At 41.2% G+C, this 24,702-nt stretch overlaps 1 protein-coding gene across 1 annotated transcript in view; it reads left to right on the forward strand.

Moving 5' to 3' along the window:
- LOC136873876 (uncharacterized) overlaps positions 1–24,702 on the forward strand; it is a 94,712-nt gene that overhangs the window by 47,640 nt on the left and 22,370 nt on the right. Inside the window, exons 2-3 of the mRNA XM_067147179.2 lie at positions 1,655–1,722; positions 1,814–2,024. Coding sequence (XP_067003280.1) covers positions 1,655–1,722; positions 1,814–2,024 — 279 coding nt within the window. The remainder of the gene's footprint in view (positions 1–1,654; positions 1,723–1,813; positions 2,025–24,702) is intronic.

Consider the following 24,702-nt stretch of genomic DNA (forward strand, 5'->3'; position numbering starts at 1 on the left):
TACAGGCTAAAGTTACTGGTCCAAAAATCAAAATGAAATGGAGGCTGACACTTGCACTCCTTGAAATTCGCAATTACAAGATTAAAACCCTATTTGGGCTTTTGGCCCGAAGTTACGGAGGCTACGCCTCAACTACCAAGGTGACTAGATAGAGAGAAAACTTAAATTAGAACGATTTCAAAGTGAGACAGGTTACAAAACCATAGTCACCTCAAAATCAAGTTGATAGTGAACGCGAGAAGGTAACACACTCTCTATTCACGGATTTCAGCTATGTTCTATTGACTTGTTTGAAATTTATGTTAGAAGTAGAAATTTACAGTTTCAGAAATTTAAGGTTACATTATTAAAGATTAGGAGAGCCTCCGTTGCTCAGGCGGCAGCCTCTCACCGCTGGATACCGTGGTTCAAATCCCGGTCACTCCATGTGAGATTTGCGCTGGACAAAGTGGAGGTGGGACAGGTTTTTCTCCGGGTACTCTGGTTTTCCCTGTCATCTTTTATTCCAGCAACACTCTCCATTATCATTTCATAGCATTTATCACTCATTAATAAATCACCTTGGGAGTGGCGACCCCATTGTAATAACAGCCTATATATGTTTCATTCATTATATCCCTGACCCGGTCAGTGACTGGAAAACAGGTTGTAGGTTTTCGTATTAAAGATTGGAAACCTTCCCCTTGAGCTAGCTTTCAGAGGCTATCGCATAGTTATAAAATGGCTGACATTACCTTAATCTGATGGAATACTCGATGATGGGCGAAACGCCCCCGCCTCCTCTATTAACACACACTCAGTAGACTGGACGATCAATAAGAAAAAGTGGCTTGAAAAAGTGCCAGCTTTTATACCCTAGAGGAAGGTTCTAGAGAGCTCTGGGCTAAGGACCGACACACCCCCAAATTTTATTGGATAATTAAATAGATACAAGAAAATGTTTATTGGTTGAAAATTAAATACCGTACACAACATTTTCTATTGGTCAACATCTCAAGTTGGCGGGAAGAGATAGAAGTGTAGCAAACTGTTATACACAAAAAACAAAGAATAATCAACTCAGTTTAGGAAGCCTTACAATAAAAAATTACTTTAGGATTTTAATAGTTCCTCTTCACACTAGAGGGCATAACATAAGTTTTTTTCTGGTAGAGGCATCTGTAGAGAAAAGTCCAAACTTTTTGTACTAGTTGCAACCTTTGTATATCAGATGGCATTCCTCAAGCCGCTTTGTTTAAATGAACGGGGCGGGTGTACCTCCTGGTGCAATAATAATAATAATAAAGAAATAATGCAAATAGAAAAAGGATGTGGAAACGTGGAAGGAACCCTACTAGGCCATGAGATTGTATCTCATTGTGGGGAAAGGGAAACATGCAGCAACCACCCTTAAGTGCAAATGTATTAAAAACCTAAAGTACATCATCAAATAGAAAATAAAGCTAATAAATAATGAAAAAAACTATATATATACACACATACACAATTTTTAGAACCCAAAATAAAATTTTGCTGTCCTCTCTTGATGACTGTTCAAACACAGGTAACAAATTCATTCATTCTTGTCCAATTGTCTTGCTAGCCTTAATGAATGTTGATAAACACTATTTCCTTACATTTACATTTTCAGATTGAAAATATTTTCTGCTTCCAGGTTCTCCCTCGTTTCTTAACATTTCAAGAAAAGAAGAAACTACAAAAACCATTCGTTGAAATTCCCCGGTAAGAATTATTGCTGTACTTTGAATGAATTCATGCTGGCATTTTAAAATGTTGCCTACTACTGAAAAATTAATATAATACCACTTTTAAGGTGCTATGAAGCTTTTGCTGATGGTGAAAATGATTTTGTCATAATGGAAGATGTTTCTCACTCTGGATTTGTGGCTCCTAAAAGACAAGAAGGTTTTGACTATGAACATTGCTGTGCTGTACTGCAGATTATGGGAAGATTCCATGCACTTTCATTAGCAATGAAGGATCAGGAACCTGAAGAATTCAAGAAAGCAGCTAGCAGTGTGAAGGTATTTTTAAAATTTATTTATTAGCACATATTGGCCGTCACAAATACATCAAGATGTACCTTGATGGAATAGTTCAGTTTGGATGTATTGTGGATGGGTGTGTACATTATTAGTTGCGATAATCAGTGATATCTATAAAAATAGCCACCACTGTGTATTAATGGTACCACCATAATCATAGGGATAGTATCATCAGGCATGTGCGGAGTGTCAAAAATTATATTATTGTTTTTTATTATTATTATTATTATTATTGTTACTGAGTTTTGTGGATTTGCAGAGGTGAAAGAAGGTGCGGGCTGGAATAGGTCTCAACTACAAAATTAAAGTTAATTTAAAACTTTAACAAGGTTATATTTTCTTTTCAAAATCAACAGATAACAACGGTTAACAATTCTCACTAGGTGAAATAACAAAGAACACTCAGGTACAATGCAAATTTACAAATTCTGGGCTACGAGCCCCAAAGTCTGAGTTCTCGACTCTCAGCCACAAATATCAAAGGGCACAAGACCCTTAATTACATGGAGCTCTTGCTCCCGCTTAGTAGTATCAAGCCTCATAGAGGCACTTTCCAAAGAAACCAGAAAGAGCTGACCTCTCAATTTTATAAGCACCAACAACTTTACTTCTACCTGCTCTTAAGGCACACCAAGAAACAGGGGTATTTGATACCCAACCTACAGGGCCTTTACATGAGGAAAATAAAACATCAGGTTAAGTTACTGGCCCATAATACAAAATGGAATGGAGGCGAAGCTTGCACTCCTAATACACTATTAAAACCTACTTGGCACTAGACCGCTTACGCAAGGGCTAATCCCATACTAAGGAGGTGACACGTATAAGAAAACTTTAATAAATTAAGAAGAGAAGGAAAACTGTTATGAAAACGTAGTCACCTCAAAACAATATGAGTGGGAGCTCGAGAGGGTAAGGCACTCTCTATCCCAATTTGTAGTTAAAGAGACGGAATTTTCGCCAAATGTTTTTTTCACATTTTAAAGGTAGGTTACATGAGAAAAGTTTCGAACCTGCCCCGAGGCTTAAACTGCTGAGCTAGCAAGAAATAAAGTTATTAAACGGCCATTACCTTGTTGATGAACTGCTGGCCGAAGAAAGAGGCGCTACCCGCCCCCTGCTACATAATCACACACTACGCAAGATGTCGATGAAGTGGCCATGAGACCAGAAAATCAGCAGTTTTTATACCCTCGCGGAAAATTCGAGACGTTTCATGAATGATTACAACCCGCCCACAAAATTTTATTGGATAACAGCAAAAACTAATACACAAGACGAGGAAGAAACACCTTATTGGTGGAAAATTAATTACAGAAATTCCTGATTGGCTACATTCAAAACAGGTGGAAAGAAAGGATTATATTGCCAACCTACAACTGACAGAGCAAAATTTAGTTGAGACAAAACTTATGAATACAAAATTTCTTCAAGAAAGTACATTCCTTTACACCAGAGTGCGTTATCATAGTTTTGGTAGAGACATCTGTTAGAGAATGTCCAAATTTCTTGATACGGAGCAAACAAACACAAATCAAAATAGACACAGTTCAGAACACTTCCAAATTGCCCAATAGTGACATCTTCCGAGAAACCGTTGAGTTAATACAGTTTGTTAAAGTTCAGGCTTTCTCCTGTAGAGGAGTTTCAACTGGCGCAATATTTGAATTAGCGGCGTGGAGGTGTACCACCCGGTACAGACCTCCCCCCACAAAGGTCCTTCCAAGGGGTGACACCATAAAAAAATTTGTTTTAAAACGAAGTCCAAGTTTTTTGCAGATTGAATGAAGAAAATTTGAGCAGAGAAAATACCAATTTTTCAGAAGTCAGAGATCACTTAATAGGTTTGGTATTGGTGGGTGCGACTAGCTTAAGTCCAGTTTAAACTTTTATAGTAGATTTTGATGAAACGTCTCGATATTTATAGGAGTGGAATTCAAAAACACTCTAATTCTTGAAAGAGAAAAACTTTTCTAAGTCCACCAACAGTTGATTTGAAGCAAAAAATTATTGAGCGTAGAAATAAAGTGTCCATGTAACTGAGGGAGAGCCTTAGCTGTTGATTAAGTTTAACGGCCAGGCCAGCCGCCGCTGCTTGTATTCAGAGGAGGCCGCTCGGACCCCTCAAGTACTCTGAGATGCACCTCTCCCGCTACTATGAGAGGGGTAGTGGTGATGAAGCACGCTGCACACGCGGATATTGTTTACAGACCGCGGGCAGTTTGCAGGTGGTGCGCCGCACATCAGCCTTGGCCGGGAGGAGGGCTCCGGCTCGCCGTACACTGGTTGACCTCACTGGAGTAGGGTGGGCCCGTACCCCACCCCAGTGGTGGTACGGCGCCGCACGGCTGCAGGGGCACTGAAACAGTAAGATCTAGGTGGCAGAAAGATGTTGTTGGAGACATAGTATTTAGGGTACGTTCATGTAGTTAAGGATGAGGGGTCAGCGGTGTACCATTTGCTTTTCCTCATAAAGCCACTGGTGTGTTTGAGCAGGAGACGGGAGCTTGGTAATGTCCTGGGTGGACAGGACAGCAGATTAACTGACAGGGGAGGTTGTACAATGAATATTTAAATACAAAGAACATAATTCAAAGGGCAGAAGGCCTCAAAATGAAACCAAAGTATAACCTTCAGATTTCTTTCAAAAGGTAAAAAAATAAAAACCAGCCAAGTTAGCGTGGAAATTACTCAGGTTTCACCTGCGCCTGGTGAACCCTAAAGATCCTCTCGGTAGCTGGATTGCTTAATAATAAAGTAACGGGTGTGAGGAAATCGAGAATAATACACGGCCCATGAAATCTGGGGGCAAGCTTGCCCGCGGGAACAAAATTCTTGATCATTACTTCGTCGCCTACCTTCAAATTGGTGGGTCTCCGTCCACGATCATATCTTTCCCTAACCTTTTTATGAGACGCTTTAAGATTGGCCTTAGCCTTCTTCCAAAGATCTTTAATGTTATTAGGATCTATTGTCTCAGGTAGAATATCACTCAGAGACCAAAGGTTAGAGAGCGGCGTGTTTGGAGCAAACTTGAACATCAAAGAAGCTGGAGTAAATTTATGGGATTCATGAACCGCCGAATTCAAAGCAAAAGCTAACCAATGCAGGGACGTGTCCCACTAGAATGATCATGATGATAGGCAATAAGAGCCGACCTCAGATTACGATTGACCCGTTCGGCTAGAGATGGTTGAGGATAGTAAGCAGAAGTAGTCACATAAGAGATGGACAAATCAAAACAGAATTTACGAAAGAGATTGGACGTGAAAGCTTTAGCATTATCAGACACAATGTATTGACACAGACCAAACGAAGCAAAAATGGAATTTAAACAGGAAATAGTGGACTGAGCGGTAGCCAGCTTAGTCGGAAATAACCATGAAAATCGGGTGAAGCCATCTACACACACAAGGATGAATTTATTGGCATTCCCCTTTGACTGGGGAAAGGGTCCGACGTAGTCGATACAGAGTCGTTCCATGGGGCGTGACGCTTGATGAGAAGACAAAAGCCCTTGCTTAGTGGACATGGTGGGTTTACTAAGCCAACAAGATTTACAAGATTTTACCAATTCACGGATTTCTCCGTCCATACCCTTCCAGATGAACATTTCACGAATCTTTTCACAGGTTTTAAAGATGCCTAAATGCCCCGCTAATGGGGTCTCATGATAGTACTTGAAGATCATTGGTACAAGAACAGCTGGAACTACGACTTTCATTTTTTGATCATGCCTCGACGGGCAACATAAAACACCATTCCTCAATGCATAAGGGACAACATGTTCCCCAGAAGAAAGGGTTTCCATGATAGGGGCCAGCGTCGGGTCTTTACGTTGATATTTCTCAAGATCCCTAAACAACATGGGAGCATCAGTTAAAATGGCATTAACCTCAGGTCGTATGGACTCGGGAGGTGAAGAACTATCGACCAGTTCGTGGGTTACATAAAATCAGTTTCATGGTCCGTATCGCACTTCAATAGATACTTAATTGTGAATCATTTTTTGGGTCTCGACGTCATTGGAAAACATACGGCTTAGTCCGTCTGCCACAACATTTTCAGTACCCCTAATATGCCTAACATCAAATTGGAAGGCAGAAATTCGGATGGCCCACCGGGCTATACGACCCGTACGACGCGGCCTAGCTAAGACCCAACTTAAGGCTTGGTTATCGGTCTCCAAGTCGAATTTGACATGTTCCAGATAGAGACGGAACTTTTCTAAAGCAAATAAGACTGCCAAACCTTCGAGCTCATAGATGGAATATTTGGCTTCTTGAGCCGATAGAGTCCTAGAGGCATAGGCGATGGGTCGCCTCCCTAATTCAGTCTCTTGAAGAAGGACTGCAGCTACCGCCGACGACGACACGTCGGTTTGGACGATGAATTTCTTTGAGAAATCGGGCATGGCCAGAACAGGGGCATTACACAGAGCTAATTTGAGATCTTCAAAAGCGGCTTGTTGGGAACATCCCCACTCAAATTTGACGCCTTTCCTACGAAGTAAGTGCAAGGGCGCCGCTCTGTTGGCGAAATTTAGAATAAATTTCCTGAAGAAATTCACCATACCAATGAACCTGGCAATACCTTTGATGTCCTTGGGAGGTTTGAAATCACGGATGGCCTGTGTTATGGAATGATCCACTGCGACACCATCGGGCGTTACAATATGCCCTAGGAATGACATGGAAGGCTTAGCGAAGGCAACCTTGGACAACTTCACAGTTAACCCAGCCTTACGAAGGCGACTAAGAACTTCTTTCAGATGATCTAAATGTTCTTCGAAAGTCTCCGAAAATACGACGACATCATCGAGATAGTGGTACAAGTACTCAAACGTGATGTCAGAGAAGACCCTATCTAGCAATCTTGTAAGCACGGCTGCTCCCATGGGGAGCCCGAAAGGCATGCGGTTGTACTCATACAAGTTCCAATCCGTTGCAAAAGCAGTCAGATGTTTAGATTCTTCAGCTAGAGGGATCTGATTATACGCCTGATTGAGGTCCAAGATTGTGAAGAACTTCGCTTTACGAAACCATGAAAAACAAGAATGAAGGTCTGGAAGGGGCACGGATTGTAACACCACCTTCCGATTGAGAGCCCTATAATCAATCACAGGCCTGAAGCTACCTTGGGGTTTAGGGACAAGGAAAATAGGCGATGAATACGCCGACTTAGAGGGCCGAATAATACCATCTTTTAACATTTGATCGATGATCTCTTTCAGAGTCTTCATTTTGGGCGGAGATAGCCTATACGGTGGAAATCTCACAGGAATCGAATCTGTAACCTCAATCTTATGTTCGATAAGGTCAGTAACGCCAAGAGTATCAGAGAAAACATCTGGAAACGACTGACACAGCTTACGAATACTATCAGCCTGTTCCTCAGGTAGATGTCTAAGATCTAACATCATCTCATCCTGGGTAGGCGAAACAGATGAGCATGATGCAGAACTACATTTAAATAAGGGAATTTTACAATTCAAAGCAAATTTGAACGTGCACGACTTGCTCTGAAGATCGAGCACTAGACCAGTGTGAGATATGAAGTCTCCTACCAATATAATGGGGCAGGACAAGCGCTTAGCCACAAACAATTTAACTTTCCAAGTAAATTTGGCAATTCTAATTTTTGCATACAGAAAACCTACAATTTCTAATGGAGAGGAGTTTGCCGAAATGCATTGAACCAAAGACGAACAATAATCAGGAAATTTACAAACAGATTTCAATTTGGAATACCATTCAGCCGAAGTAATGGAACAAACACTGCCTGAATCTAAAAGAGCAGTTACAGGCTCATTATTCACCTCAATTTTAAGGAAAGGTACTGGCGCGGGTAATCCGCTGCAATCCTTAGACATTCCTTAGGGCCATCACATGATAGAAGACTGACATTTCCCCGATCTTTCGCCGGATTTAACCTGGGCTGAGCCTTGGAAAGATGAGTCTGCCGACTCAGCCGGAGCCACTAGTCACTTATGCTTGTTGGTGGAAGTTGCACCTGAAGTTGAACAGGAGGAGGTGCTGTTAGCATTAGGGCAGTTCTTGGCAATATGGGAAAAAGCACCGCATTTAAAACAGCCTTGGGATGACCCTGCTCCATTCCTTGTCCCACTAGATCTAATTGATGGACACTTGTTCCAAGGATGGTCAGGCGACCCACAAGCATAACATTTACGGGCAGTGATGGTTCGGCGAGGTGTAGGCCAAAAGTTACTTGATGACGGAGGGGGCTCCCTCGCAACACGTAATGTATCAGCATATCTAACCCCTTCGGCTGATACGGCCAATGCTTCAAGCTCAGAAAAGGTTTGCGGGCGCGCCGCAAAACACAACTATGACCTATAGGATGGTGCGCCCGCAAAACACAACTATGACCTATAGGATGGTAAAATACCTTCCACAATAGCATGAACAATTTGATATTCAGGAAAATGAAGAGCAAACACCCTGGTATAAAATTTGATATCCTGGATGAAGTCGGCAAGACTTTCGTCCAGACGCTGTACACGATAGTAGTGCTTTTGAATAAGCGATGACCTAGCTCGAGCCGGAATGAAGTTTACGAGAAGGTGTGCGTGTAAGTCGTCAATAGATGACTGTTCCGCAATTGCCCTAACTATTTTGTCTGAGAGGACACCTATGGCATGCGGATAAATAATTTGAAGAATTTGGGAAGCAGAGAGGGAAAATACTAGGGCATGATCCTGGAACTCGACCAAAAATCTCAAAAATGAAGTTACCTCACTGGTGGAGTTAACCGAAACCTTGGAAATACCCCTAAGTAACATTGATAATGGATGAGGCAAACTACTGAAGCCCGGTGACATAGTAGGGAACTGCCTAGGAGGTGACGGAGGCTCGGAGGGAGCATTATTCAGAAGGAAAGGCGGAATTGAGGGCCGACAATCAGGGCCGGTTTCTAAATGGGCAAGTGTCTTTTGAGTAACCGCAGATGTTCTATTTTCTTCCCCTTTGGAAGAAGTTTCCTTGCTAACAGTGTTTACCGCCATGGGCAGGTCCGTTTTGGGAGCCGTTACCCCTGATAACAATTGACCGACAGTACTGGACAATAGATTCACAATTAAGTATTTATTTATTTTCCACTTAGTCGATACAATGATTGCTTAAGGCAATTTTTAATGGTCAAAAGTGGTACATGTTTCGTATATTATCAACATCTTCAGCCACATAACACTGTTTAGATGAAAAATATATAAAATTGACAAAGTAATGCTTTAGAGGAAGTGTCCTTAAAATTAATTTTAATAATTAATTTTAATAATTTTAAGGACACTTCCTCTAAAGCATTACTTTGTCAATTTTATATATTTTTCATCTAAACAGTGTTATGTGGCTGAAGATGTTGATAATATACGAAACATGTACCACTTTTGACCATTAAAAATTGCCTTAAGCAATCATTGTATCGACTAGGTGGAAAATAAATAAATACTTAATTGTGAATCTATTGAAGTGCGATACGCACCATGAAGCTGATTTTATGTAAGTACTGGACAATTTAGAAATGTTTTCAATGAGGGCACTAGCCTCCTTTCCCTGAATGTCACTCAACCTGAGAGACAATAGATCATTAAGCCTATTATAAAAATGGAATAGTCGAGCTTGCACACGTTTAAGTTGGTTAGGGGATGGGTTCCCTTCTTCAACAAAACTAACTACAGATGCTAGCTCAGTAGTATAGTCATTGATCGTGGAGAGAGCGTCATCAATCTCTGTCTCTCCCAACATTGGGGTGGTAATAAGCAAATCAAGGGAATCTTTAAGTTTATTGGCATCCAACGCAACCATGCCTCCAGATTGAACGTTTCTAATAGATAGTTCATAAAGTAATTCCTCTTTACGCAAATAGAAAGGATGGAGGACCTCACGAGAGCCGGACATGATGGTAGAAAAATTTTGAAAAATAAAAAAAATTCCAGCGACTGAGAAAATTGTTAGAGTTCGAATGAAATACAATGTTTAGCCATCAAAAGGGGCTAAATTGAGACCCATTCAACCATGCTACCACTTGTTACTGAGTTTTGTGGATTTGCAGAGGTGAAAGAAGGTGCGGGCTGGAATAGATCTCAACTACAAAATTAAAGTTAATTTAAAACTTTAACAAGGTTATATTTTCTTTTCAAAATCAACAGATAACAATGGTTAACAATTCTCACTAGGTGAAATAACAAAGAACACTCAGGTACAATGCAAATTTACAAATTCTGGGCTACGAGCCCCAAAGTCTGAGTTCTCGACTCACAACCACAAATATCAAAGGGCACAAGACCCTTAATTACATGGAGCTCTTGCTCCCGCTTAGTAGTATCAAGCCTCATAGAGGCACTTTTCAAAGAAACCAGAAAGAGCTGACCTGCTTTCAATTTTATAAGCACCAACAACTTTACTTCTACCTGCTCTTAAGCCACACCAAGAAACAGGGGTATTTGATACCCAACCTACAGGGCCTTTACATGAGGAAAATAAAACATCAGGTTAAGTTACTGGCCCATAACACAAAATGGAATGGAGGGGAAGCTTGCACTCCTAATACACTATTAAAACCTACTTGGCACTAGACCGCTTACGCAAGGGCTAATCCCATACTAAGGAGGTGACACGTATAAGAAAACTTTAATAAATTAAGAAGAGAAGGAAAACTGTTATGAAAACGTAGTCACCTCAAAACAATATGAGTGGGAGCTCGAGAGGGTAAGGCACTCTCTATCCCAATTTGTAGTTAAAGAGACGGAATTTTCGCCAAATGTTTTTTTCACATTTTAAAGGTAGGTTACATGAGAAAAGTTTCGAACCTGCCCCGAGGCTTAAACTGCTGAGCTAGCAAGAAATAAAGTTATTAAATGGCCATTACCTTGTTGATGAACTGCTGCCCGAAGAAAGAGGCGCTACCCGCCCCCTGCTACATAATCACACACTACGCCAGATGTTGATGAAGTGGCCATGAGACCAGAAAATCAGCAGTTTTTATACCCTCGCGGAAAATTCGAGACGTTTCATGAATGATTACAACCCGCTCACATAATTTTATTGGATAACAGCAAAAACTAATACACAAGACGAGGAAGAAACACCTTATTGGTGGAAAATTAATTACAGAAATTCCTGATTGGCTACATTCAAAACAGGTGGAAAGAAAGGATTATATTGCCAACCTACAACTGACAGAGCAAAATTTAGTTAAGACAAAACTTATGAATACAAAATTTCTTTAAGAAAGTACATTCCTTTACACCAGAGTGCGTTATCATAGTTTTGGTAGAGACATCTGTTAGAGAATGTCCAAATTTCTAGATACGGAGCAAACAAACACAAATCGAAATAGACACAGTTCAGAACACTTCCAACTTGCCGGATAGTGACATCCTCCGAGAAACTGTTGAGTTAATACAGTTTGTTAAAGTTCAGGCTTTCTCCTGTAGAGGAGTTTCAACTGGCACAATATTTGAATTAGCGGCGTGGAGGTGTACCACTCGGTATTATTATTATTATTATTATTGTACCGGGCGGTACACCTCCACGCCGCTAATTTAAAAATTGCGCCAGGTGAAACTCCTCTGCTGGAGGAAGTCTGAACTTTATCTACGCTGTTAATTCTTTACCTTCTCAGAAGATGTCACCACGTGGAAAATTTTGAGTTTTTGAACTGTGTCATTTTTGATGTGTTTTTGTTTCGCTTGAAGTAATAAGTGTAAACTTTCTCTCCTAGAGGACACTACTGAAGATCAATAATAGTGCAACCTAGTGCGGAGTCAAAGAACTATTTTGTTGGAGAAAATTTAATTTCAAGAGTTTGTTCTTTGTTAAATTTCTTTCAGTCATTGTTTAAGTTGGCAATATTCACCCCTTCTTTCCCCTTGTGTTGAACCTATCCAATCAGATGTATCTTCCCCCAACTTGAATATGTTGCTGTGTCCTACCCAATAAAGTGTTTGTGGGAGGGTGTTTTCATTCCCCTAACGCCTAGAAACTTCCGCGAGAGTATTTAAACTGCTGATTTTTGGGTCTCTCGGCCACTTCTGTTCCATCTTTCAGTGTATTAAGTACATAGCAGGAGGCGGGAAGCGCCTCTTTCCTCGGCAGCGGTCAGCAACAAGGTAATGGCCGATTAATAAATTCTTTCTTTGCTAGCTCAGCAGTTTAACTTTCGGGGCGGGTTCTAAGCGTTCCACTATGTAACCTTTTCCTAAAATGTAACTTCTCTTTTCATCTATTCTCTTGTAAAGCTACATACTGGGATAGAGAGTGCTAACCCTCTCGAGCTCCCACTCACATTGTCTTGAGGTGAACTTATTTTCTCAACCAATTCTTCCGTAATGTAATGTAAATTGTTATTTTCTTAAGTCACCTCTGTAGTATGGGATTAGCCCTTGCACTAACGGCCTAAGGCCAAGTAGGTCTTAAACAAAGTGTATTAGGAGTGCAAGTTCGCCTCCCCTCAAATTGTATTTTAGAGGTCATGTATTAACCTTCTTGTCATTTAATAGACCTCAGTAGGTTGGGTATTTTACCCCTGTGTATATGTCCTTTGAGGACAGCTTAAAGGTGGAGTTTGGTGTGGCCTGGGAGAGGCTTAAAATTGAGAGCGAGTGGCTCTTTTGAAAATTGTATATTGTATGCCTCGAGGAGGCTTTTCAGTGTAATTTGGAGCAAGGGCTCCTAGGTATGAATGGGGTTTTCTGCCCCTCTGTTAAAATTGTGTTTGGGGTAAAACTGAGCTGATTGCCCAAGAATTATGTTTCTGACTTTTGAAGCCCCAAATGGGGTACCTATGTAAATGTATTTTTCAATTGTGTTTCGGCTACTAAGTACCTGTTCTATTTGTTGTTACCTAATTTTGAAAAGAAAATATAACCTTGTTAAATTTTAAAATTAATTTCACTTTAGTAGCTTGAGACCTATTCACCACCCAGCACGTTCTTTCATGCATAACTACCACCAAAACACGGTAACAAGTGGTAGCAGAGCGTGGTCGAATGGGTCTCAATTTAGCCCCTTTTGACGGCTAAATATTGTTTGTTCCGAACTCTAACTATTTTCCCAGTTGCTGAAATTTTTTGAGTTTTTCTAAATTGTTCTGTCACCACCCGGCCCTCGCGATGTTCTCCTTCTTAACTATTTGCGCAAGGAGGAGTTGATCTATGAATTAACTATCAGAAATGTGCAATCTGGAGGCACGGTTGCAATAGACACTAACAAGCTTAGAGAGTCCCTTGATTTGCCCATTTCCATCCCCAATTTGGGAGAGAAAGAAATTGACGATTCTCTTTCCACGATCACGGAGAATGTTACTGGGCTAGCTTCTGTAGTTAGTTTTTTTGATGAAAATGATCCGTCTCCGAATCAAATTAAGCGTGTGCAAGGTAGGCTATATCATTTTTCGAATAGGGTTAACGATCTGTTGTCTCTAAAACTGAATGATGTTCAGAGGAAGGAAGCTAGTACGCTCCTGGAAAATATTTCCGAATTATCTAGTAAGGTCACTCAATTGTTAACTGGGGAAGTTCCTCCCAAATCTGATCAACCCACCATAGTAAATGCAGGTAGTGAGGAAGCGCCTCCCAAGGGAGAAGTTAATAGAATAACCGTTGCTGCTCAAACTATCCCTGCCCCATTGGACAACGAATCTGAACGTCGTGCATCATTGAGTAACATCCGTTCTGAATTAACTTCATTACCATTGAAACCTTTACCGACTATGTCACCCGGGTTTAGCAGCTTGCCTCATCCATTGGCAATGTTGCTCAGAGGTATCTCTAAGTTTTCCGTTAATACCACCAGTGATGTAATTTCATTTTTAAGATTTCTAGTGGAATTTCAGGATCATGCCCTTGTTTTTTCTCTTTCTCCATGTCAAATCTTGCAAATTATCTATCCGTATGCTATTGGTATTCTCTCTGATAAAATCGTAAGAGCCATTGCCGAGCAATCATCTATTGAGGATTTCCATGCCCACTTGCTAGCTAACTTCATCCCTGCTAGGGCCAGGTCCTCCCTTATTCAGAAGTACTATTATCGTGTACAGCGCTTGGATGAAAACTTGGCTGATTTCATACAGGACATTAAGTTTTATACTAGGGTGTTTGCCCTTCATTTTCCTGAAGATCAGATTGTACAGGCTATTGTAGAGGGAATTTCACCTCCCTATAGGTCATATTTGTGTTTCGCGGCGTGTCCGCAAACCTTCTCTGAACTTGAAGCATTGGCCGTCTCAGCGGAAGGAGTTAGATACGCCGATTCTTTGCGTGTCGCGAAAGAACCCCCGCCTTCCTTTAGTAACACTCGGCGTCCACCTCGCCGACCAGTCAATCCCCGTAAATGTTATGCTTGCGGGTCGCCTGACCATCTGCGCAACAAGTGTCCTCTGATCAAGTCTAGTAGGGCAAATAATGGAGCGGGTTCATCACAAGGCTGTTTTAAATGTGGGGCTTTCTCACATATCGCAAAGAATTGTCCCAATTCGAATAGCACCCCCTCCTGCTCAACTTCTGGTGTAACTTCCAACAACAATCAAAAGTGACTAGTGGCTGCGGCTGAGTCAACTAATTCTGCTTCCCAAGGCTCAGCCCCTGGCAAAAAGGTCGAGAATTCAGGGAACAATAAGTCTTCGAATACATCTTTTGAATGCCCCAAAGAGTGTCTTAGGATTGCGGCGGATACCCCCGCACCTGTTCCTTTTCTCAAGATTGAGTTAAATAACGAGCCTATAACAGCTCTCTTAGATTCAGGCAGTGTTTGTTCGATTATTTCGGCTGAATGGTATTCTAAATTGAAAGCTGTTTGTAAACTACCTGACTACGTCTCATCTCCTATTCAATATGTTTCGGCTAATTCATCTCCATTAGAAATTCTAGGTTCCGTACTGGTCAAAATTCGTATTTTTAAATTTACATGGAAAATTAAATTGTTTGTGGCTAAGCACTTGTCTTGCCCCGTCATACTGGGAGCGGACTTTATTTCTCACACTGGTCTTGTGCTCGATCTTCAGAGTAAGTCGTGCACATTCAAATTTGCGTCCAATTGTAAAATTCCCTTGTTTAAGTGTAATTCAGTGTCATGTTCATCTATTTCGCCTACCCAGGATGAGATGTTGTTAGACCTTAGACCTGAGGAGCAGGCTGATAGTATTCGTAAATTATGTCAGTCGTTTCCAGAGGTGTTCTCTGATACTCTTGGTGTTACTGACCTTATTGAATACAAAATTGAGGTCACGGATTCGATTCCTGTCCGTTTTCCACCTTATAGGCTATCTCCACCTAAAATGAAGGCTCTGAAAGAAATTATCGACCAGATGTTGAAGGATGGTATTATTAGGCCCTCTAAGTCGGCGTATTCATCGCCTATTTTTCTAGTCCCGAAACCCCAAGGAGGCTTCAGGCCTGTAATTGATTACAGGGCTCTCAATCGGAAGGTGGTGTTACAATCTGTGCCCCTTCCCGACCTTCATTCTTGCTTTTCATGGTTTCGTATTGGACTTGAATCAGGCCTATAATCAAATTCCCCTTGCCGAAGAGTCTAAACACCTTACAGCGTTTGCCACGGACTGGAATTTATACGAATACAACCGCGTGCCTTTCGGGCTCCCCACGGGGGCAGCTGTGCTCACTAGGCTACTAGATAGGGTCTTCTCCGACATCAAATTCGAGTACTTATATCACTACTTAGATGATGTCGTCGTATTTTCAGAGACTTTTGAAGAACATCTAGATCATCTGCGAGAAGTTCTCGATCGCCTTCGTAAGGCTGGGTTAACTGTTAAGTTGTCCAAGGTTGCCTTTGCTAAGCCCTCTATGTCATTCCTAGGGCATATTGTGTCACCCAATGGTGTAGCAGTCGATCATTCTAGAACACAGGCCATCCGTGATTTTAAACCTCCCAAGGACATTAAAGGTATCGCCAGGTTCATTGGTATGGTGAATTTCTTCAGGAAGTTCATTCCTAACTTTGCTAATAGAGCGGCGCACTTAAACCTTCTTCGTAGGAAAGGCATCAAATTCGAGTGGGGACCTTCTCAACAAGCCGCTTTTGAAGACCTTAAATTAGCACTTTGTAATGCCCCTGTACTTGCTATGCCTGATTTCTCGAAGAAATTCATCGTCCAAACCGACGCGTCGTCGTCAGCGGTAGCTGCAGTCCTTCTTCAAGAGACTGAACTAGGGAGGCGCCCCATCGCCTATGCATCTAGGACTTTGTCGGCTCAAGAAGCCAAGTATTCCATCTATGAGCTCGAAGGTTTGGCAGTCTTATTCGCCTTAGAGAAGTTCCGTCTCTATCTGGAACATGTTAAATTCGACCTGGAGACAGATAATCAAGCCTTAAGCTGGGTCTTAGGTAGGCCGCGTCGTACTGGTCGTATAGCCCGTTGGGCCATCCGTATTTCTGCCTTCCAATTTGACGTCAGGCATATCAGAGGTACCGAAAATGTTGTCGCTGATGGACTCAGCCGTATGTTTTCAGATGACGTTGAGAACCATGAACAGGTCGACAGTTCATCACCTCCCGAGTCCATGCTATCTGAGGTTAATGCCATCCTAACAGATGCTCCCATGCTTTTTAGGGATATCGAGAAATACCAACGTGAAGATCCGACGCTGGCTCCGATAATGGAAACCCTTTCTTCTGGGGAACATGCTGTCCCTTATGTTCTGAGGAATGGTGTTCTATGTTGCCCTTCGAGGCATGATAAGTTGATGAAAATTGTTGTTCCAGCGGTTCTCGTACCTATGATCTTCAAGTATTATCATGAGACCCCATTAGGAGGGCACCTTGGAATCTTTAAAACCCGTGAAAAGATTCGTGAAATGTTCATCTGGAAAGGTATGGACGGCGAAATACGTGAACTTGTAAAAGCTTGTAAATCTTGTTTGCTCAGTAAACCCACCATGTCCACCAAGGTAGGCCTTTTGTCTTCGCATCAAGCGTCGCGCCCCATGGAACGCCGGTATATCGATTATGTAGGACCCTTCCCCCTGTCAAAGGGTAATGCTAACAAGTTCATCTTTGTGTGCGTAGATGGTTTTACCAGATTTTCTTGGTTATTTCCGACTAAGCTGGCTACCGCTCAGTCTACCATTACCTGCTTAAATTTTATTTTTGCTTCTTTTGGTCCGTGTCAATATATTGTATCTGATAATGCTAAGGCTTTTACATCTAATTTATTTCGTAAATTCTGTTTTGACTTATCAATCTCTCATGTAACTACTTCTGCTTATTACCCTCAACCATCCCTGGCTGAACGGGTTAACCGTAATCTCAGGTCCGCACTTATTGCCTATCATCATGAAGATCATTCCAGGTGGGACACGTCCCTGCATTGGATAGCTTTTGCTTTGAATTCGGCGGTTCATGAATCTCACAAGTTTACTCCAGCTTCTTTGATGTTTAAGTTTGTTCCCAACACGCCGCTCTCTAACCTCTGGTCTCTGAGTGACATTCTGCCCGAGACAATAGATCCGGATAACATTAAGGATCTTTGGAAGAAGGCTAAAGCCAATCTTAAAGTGTCTCATGAAAAGGTTAGGGAAAAGTATGATCGTGGACGGAGACCCACCACTTTGAAGGTAGGTGACCAGGTGATGGTCAAGAATTTTGTTCCCGCGGGCAAGCTTGCCCCCAGATTTCATGGGCCTTGTATAATTCTCGATTTTCTTACGCCAGTTACGTTGTTAGTAAGCAATCCAGCCACCGAGAGGATATTTAGGGTTCACCTGTCACAGGTGAAACCAGTGTAAATTTTGTGTCAACTTGCTTCATATAATTTGAAAGGAATATGAAGGTTATATTTATTTTTTGAGTTCAACTTTTAAGGCTTTCTGCCCCTTCTATAATATTTTGGTCTTATATGTAAGCCTCGTGTAAAACCTTCCCCGATCCGTTAAACTGCCATTCTGTCCTTGCCTCGGCCATTACCACGCTCCCGTCTCCTGCTTCAATACACACTGTGGCTTGATTTGAGTAAATGCCATGGATATCCGCACGCCGCTGGCCCCTCAACCTCTCCACAAGCCTGTACCCTCAAAGAAGATGATGGTCCAACACAATTCTGCCGCCAAGCTTTAATGTTTCAGTGCCCCCGCAGCTGCGCGGCGCCGTGCAGCAACTGGAGCAGAGGACGGGCCCCCTCGGCCCCAGCGAGAACGACGTGTGCACGGCGAGCCGGAGCTCTCCTCCCGGCCAAGGCTGATGTGCGGCGCACGACCTGCTACTTGCCCGCAGCCTGTATATGTTCACCGCGGGCGCGGCGTGCTTCAACACCTCTGCTCCCCTCATAGTGCGGGCGAGCGGTATCTCAGACTACTTGAGGGGTCCGAGCGGCCTCCTTTGGACGCAAGCCGCAACGGCCGGTCTGGCCATCCCACTTCATCACCATCTACTACATGAACAGTTACTATAAGTAATGACTACACTTGGGAATTCAACTGCAATATTTGGTGGACTTTGAAAATTTTTTTTTTCCTTCACTTTCAAGTATAAAAAGTTATCTTCATAAATTCAACTTCTACAAATATAAAGACTTTACTCCATCTGCAACAACAAAATTTTGAAACTCTATCAAACCAAATTAAGAAATCTTATAAATGCTTCTGCAATCAATCTTCATATCCACAGCATAACTTGGACCTTGTTTCAAACAGATTTCATGTGTCACCCCTGGAGGAACTTTTGGGGGGGGAGGTCTGTACCGGGCGGTACACCTCCACGCCGCTAATTTAAAAATTGCGCCAGGTGAAACTCCTCTGCTGGAGGAAGTCTGAACTTTATCTACGCTGTTAGTTCTTTACCTTCTCAGAAGATGTCACCACGTGGAAAATTTTGAGTTTTTGAACTGTGTCATTTTTGATGTGTTTTTGTTTCGCTTGAAGTAAGAAGTGTAAACTTTCTCTCCTAGAGGACACTACTGAAGATCAACAATAGTGCAACCTAGTGCGGAGTCAAAGAACTATTTTGTTGGAGAAAATTTAATTTCAAGAGTTTGTTCTTTGTTAAATTTCTTTCAGTCATTGTTTAAGTTGGTAATATTCACCCCTTCTTTCCCCTTGTGTTGAACCTAACCAATCCCGAATTTCTTAAATTAATTTCTATCCAATCAGATGTATCTTCCCCCAACTTGAATATGTTGCTGTGTCCTACCCAATAAAGTGTTTGTGGGAGGGTGTTTTCATTCCCCTAACGCCTAGAAACTTCCGCGAGAGTATTTAAACTGCTGATTTTTGGGTCTCTCGGCCACTTCTGTTCCATCTTTCAGTGTATTAAGTACATAGCAGGAGGCGGGAAGCGCCTCTTTCCTCGGCAGCGGTCAGCAACAAGGTAATGGCCGATTAATAAATTCTTTCTTTGCTAGCTCAGCAGTTTAACTTTCGGGGCGGGTTCTAAGCGTTCCACTATGTAACCTTTTCCTAAAATGTAACTTCTCTTTTCATCTATTCTCTTGTAAAGCTACATACTGGGATAGAGAGTGCTAACCCTCTCGAGCTCCCACTCACATTGTCTTGAGGTGAACTTATTTTCTCAACCAATTCTTCCGTAATGTAATGTAAATTGTTATTTTCTTAAGTCACCTCTGTAGTATGGGATTAGCCCTTGCACTAACGGCCTAAGGCCAAGTAGGTCTTAAACAAAGTGTATTAGGAGTGCAAGTTCGCCTCCCCTCAAATTGTATTTTAGAGGTCATGTATTAACCTTCTTGTCATTTAATAGACCTCAGTAGGTTGGGTATTTTACCCCTGTGTATATGTCCTTTGAGGACAGCTTAAAGGTGGAGTTTGGTGTGGCCTGGGAGAGGCTTAAAATTGAGAGCGAGTGGCTCTTTTGAAAATTGTATATTGTATGCCTCGAGGAGGCTTTTCAGTGTAATTTGGAGCAAGGGCTCCTAGGTATGAATGGGGTTTTCTGCCCCTCTGTTAAAATTGTGTTTGGGGTAAAACTGAGCTGATTGCCCAAGAATTATGTTTCTGACTTTTGAAGCCCCAAATGGGGTACCTATGTAAATGTATTTTTCAATTGTGTTTCAGCTACTAAGTACCTGTTCTATTTGTTGTTACCTAATTTTGAAAAGAAAATATAACCTTGTTAAATTTTAAAATTAATTTCACTTTAGTAGCTTGAGACCTATTCACCACCCAGCACCTTCTTTCATGCATAACTACCACCAAAACACGGTAACAATTATTATTATTATTATTATTATTATTATTATTATTATTATTATTGTTGTAACCGTGGTTTGGTGGATCGGCAGAGGTGAAAGAAGGTGCCGGGGGGAATGGGTCTAACTACAAAGCCGAGATATGAATTAAAATTTCATTAAAGGTTATATTTTCGAAATAGCAAAACTTAACAATTTTCACATAGAATTTCAAAGTTTAACAAATAACAACATGCCAACAAGTAACAGACTATCAGGTACAAGACTAGGAAAAGCCAAAATTTAGAGATAATTTAACAATCTGGGCTTCAAGCCCCAATTTTTTACAAGTTCTGTGCTCTCAGCTCACAACCACATATTTACCAAAGGGCAGAAAACCCTTCCATACATCGAGCACTTAGTCCCAACTTTGAATATCAAGCCTCTCTGAGGCACTTTTACCACAAATAAAAGAGCTGACCCGCTCTCAATTTTCTGAGCCTATCAAAGGCCGCAACAGATTTTACCATTAACTGCCCTCAAGGCACACTAACAAAGAAACAGGGGTATCTTGTACCCAACCTACTGGGCCTTAGGAGAAAAGAACAGGTTAAGTAAATGGCCCAAAATACCAAGATGAATGGAGGCGTGTACTTGCACTCCTACACGAAGCCTTTTTAAAACATACGAGGCACTAGGCCGATGAAACAGGGACTATTCCCAAACTATGGAGGTGACTCATATAAGAAAATTTTAAGACATTACAGAAAGGAAGAAAACGTAGTCACCTCCAATCAATATGAAGGGGAGCTCGAGAGGGTAAAGCAGTCTCTATCCCCGAATTGCAGTTACAGATTTTAATGAAATTTTTACATCAAATGGCAAAATTTACATGTCGAAAAGATAGTTAACATGGTAAAGGGATTTGGACCTTTCCCGAGGGTTAAACTGCTGAGCTAGCAAGAAAATAAAGATGTTAAAAGGCCATTACCTTATGGAAGAGCTGCTGCCTGATGAAGGAGGCGCTTCCCACCTCCTGCTACATGTCCGTTCACTAGGTTATAAGTTGATGAAGTGGCCCAGAGTCAAGAAAATCAGCAGTTTTTATACTCTCGGGGAAGATTCGAGACCTTTCATGAATAATTAAGACACACCCACAGGCGTTTATTGGTTACAGTACACAGTTACACACAAAATTGAAGAAGACATACAGGATTGGCTGAAAATTAATTACAGAAATAATTGATTGCCTAACTTCAAAACTGGAGGAAAGAAAAGATTAATATTGCCAACCCGCAAATGAAAGAACAAAATTTAGTAATAAGAAAACTTATGAGTACAAAATATCTTCAAGAAAGTTCCCACACTTCACACCAGGGTGCATGATCACAGTTCTTAGGCAGTGACATCTATGAGAGAATGTCCAAACTTCTTGATAAATAGTAAACAAAAACATGTCAAAATAAACACTGTGACATCTTCAGAGCAAAAGTTTAAGTAGATCCAGTTTTAAGTTCACAGTTTCTCCTGTAGAGGAGTACTTTAAGGTGGAAAATTCAAATATGTGGCATAGAGGTGTACCACCCGGTACAATTATTATTGTTGTTGTTGTACCAGGAGGTACACCTCTACACCGCACATTTAAATGTTGCGCCTAATAAAACCTCCTGTACAGGAGAAACACTGAACTTGCAACTAGACCTACTTAAACTTTTCCTCAGAAGATGTCACTACCGAATATTTTGGTTATTTTGAAGTTTCCCTTACTGCATAAAATTCTACGTGTTTTGTTTACCATTTATCAAGAAGTTTGGACCTTCTGCAACAGATGTCACTACTAACAAACTTTGATCATGCACTCTGGTGCGAAGTGAAAGAACCTTTTTGAAGAAATTTTGTATTCATAGTTTTTTTTAAACTAAATTTTGTTCAACCATTTTTGGGTTGGCAATATTTATCTCTTCTTTCCGCCTGATCTGAATCCAACCAATCAAGAATTTCTGTAATTAATTTCCAACCAGTCACATATTTCTTCTTCGATTTTGTGTGTAACTTTTGTATCCTCCAATAAAATTCTGTGGGTGTGTCTTGATTATTCATGAAAGGTCTCAAGCCTTCCCCGAGGGTTTATAAACTGCAGATTTTCACGTCTCTTCGCCACTTGATCAACATCTAACTAAGTGTGTGTATGTGAAGCAGGAGGCGGGAGGTGCCTCTTTCATCAGGCAGAAGTCCTTCAGCAAGGTAATGGCCATTTAACATCTTTCTTTTCTTCCTCGCTCCACAGTTTAACCCGAGGGGTAGGTCCGAAACTTCAATATGTAACCTACTTCTCTAAAAGGTAAGTTTCTGCCGACTAATGTGAAAATTTCCTAAAATCTGCAACTGTAATTTGGGGATAGAGAGTGATTTACCCTCTCGAGCTCCCCTTCACATTGGTTTGAGGTGACTACGTTTTGAAACTGGTTTTCTTCCTTTCTGTAATGTCTTAAATTATTCTGATACGAGTCACCTCCATAGTCTGGGAATAGCCCCTGCTTCATCGGCCTAGTGCCTTTTAGGTTTTAGAATGCATATCCAGGAGTGCAAGTACTCGCCTCCATTCAATTTGGTGTTTCGGGCCATTTCCTTAAGCTGTTCTTTTTCCGCTAAGGCCCAGTAGATTGGGTACAAGATACCCCTGTTTCATTTCTGTAAGTTATGCCTTGATGGCAAGTAATTCTAAGGTTCTGATATTGCCTTGAATAAGCTTGAAAAACTGAGAGCGGGTCAGCTCTTATCTAGTGTTGTAAAAGTGCCTCTGGGAGGCTCGATATTGTAATTAGGATTTCTGCCCTTTGAACAAATTAGTTTGTTGTAATGTCAAGCTAGGAGCTCAAAATTGTAAAATTATGGGCTTGTAGCCCAAGAGTGTTAAAAATTCAGAAATCTTGGATCCTTCTTAGTCTTGTTTCCAAATTGTTATTTCACTCAGTGAAACATTTTTATAATTTTGTTGTTTCTTCTGAAAATATAACCTTTGTTAACATTTTTAAATTAACTTCGACCTTGTAGTTAGACCCATTCATCCCGGCACCTTCTTTCACCTCTGCGTTCCACAGATACCCCGGAACAATTATTATTATTATTATTATTATTATTATTATTGTTACGGAGTTATCCGTGGTAGTTAGAGGTGAAAGAAGGTGCTGGGATGAACAGGTCTCAACTTAGGAAATTAAAGTTAATTTAAAATTTCACAAAGGTTATATTTTCTTTTCAAGGTCAAGAAATAACAAGTATAACAGGAACTCAGTTGTATATCAACAAGTTAAGAAAGTACAATTACAGTTTATTAATGGATTTTGGGCTTCGAGCCCCAGATTCACAATCCCTGAGCAATGAGCCCAACTTTAGTTATACACAAGGTTTGACAAAGGGGCAGAAAACCTCAATCATGCCCAGGAGCACTTGCTCCCAATTACGCAGTAAAGCCTCCTCGAGGCATACAGAAAATCTACTTTTAAGAAAGAGCAAACCCGCTCTCAAAGTTCAAGCCCATCAAAGGCCACACCAAACTCCACCTTCAAGCTGCCCTCCAGGCACACAAGAAAAGGGGTAAAATTACCCAACCTACTGAGGCCTATTCACTAAAGAAACAGGACAATAACATGGGCTCAAAATACCAACTTGAGAGGAGGCATAACTTGCACTCCTAATACACCTTTTTAAAACCTATTTGGCTCTTAGGCCGCTTATGCAAAGGCTAATCCCATACTACGGAGGTGACACGATAGGAAAATTAATTACATTATGAAGCGAAGAAAAACAGTTATGAAAATGTAGTCACCTCAAAAACAATATGAGAGGGAGCTCGAGAGGGTTAGGCACTCTCTATCCCAATTTGTAGTTAAAGAGACGGAATTTATACCAAGTGTCTTTTACGTTTTAAAGGAAAGTTACATGATAAAAGTTTCGAACCTGCAACAAGGGTTAAACTGCTGAGCTTGCAAGAAATGAAGTTATTAAAAGGCCATTACCTTATGGATGAACTGCTGCCCGAAGAAAGAGGCGCTTCCCGCCCCCTGCTACATAATCACTCTAGGAAAGATATTACTGAAGTGGCCAGGAGACAAGAAAATCAGCAGTTTATATACCCTCGCGGAACATTCGAGACCTTTCAAGAATGAGAACCCACACCCCCCTCAATTTTATTGGCTAGGATCAAGCAACATATCCATATCGGAGAAGACATACGTTATTGGTCAAAAATTAATTAGAGAAATTCGGGATTGGCTAAATTCAAAACAAGCGGAAGGAGAAGGGTTATACTGCCAACCCAAAAAATGACTGAAAGAAATTTAACAAAGAACAAACTTATGAACACAAAATTTCTCAAAGCAGTTCCTTCACTTCGCACCTGGGTGCACAATTGTAGTTCTTCAGTAGTGCCATCTCGAAGAGAATGTTCACACTTCTCACTACAGAGAAAACAAATATAAATCGAAAAAGACACAGTTCA

Source organism: Anabrus simplex, chromosome 5, assembly GCF_040414725.1.
Source record: "Anabrus simplex isolate iqAnaSimp1 chromosome 5, ASM4041472v1, whole genome shotgun sequence".
Taxonomy (NCBI): Eukaryota; Metazoa; Arthropoda; class Insecta; order Orthoptera; family Tettigoniidae; genus Anabrus; species Anabrus simplex.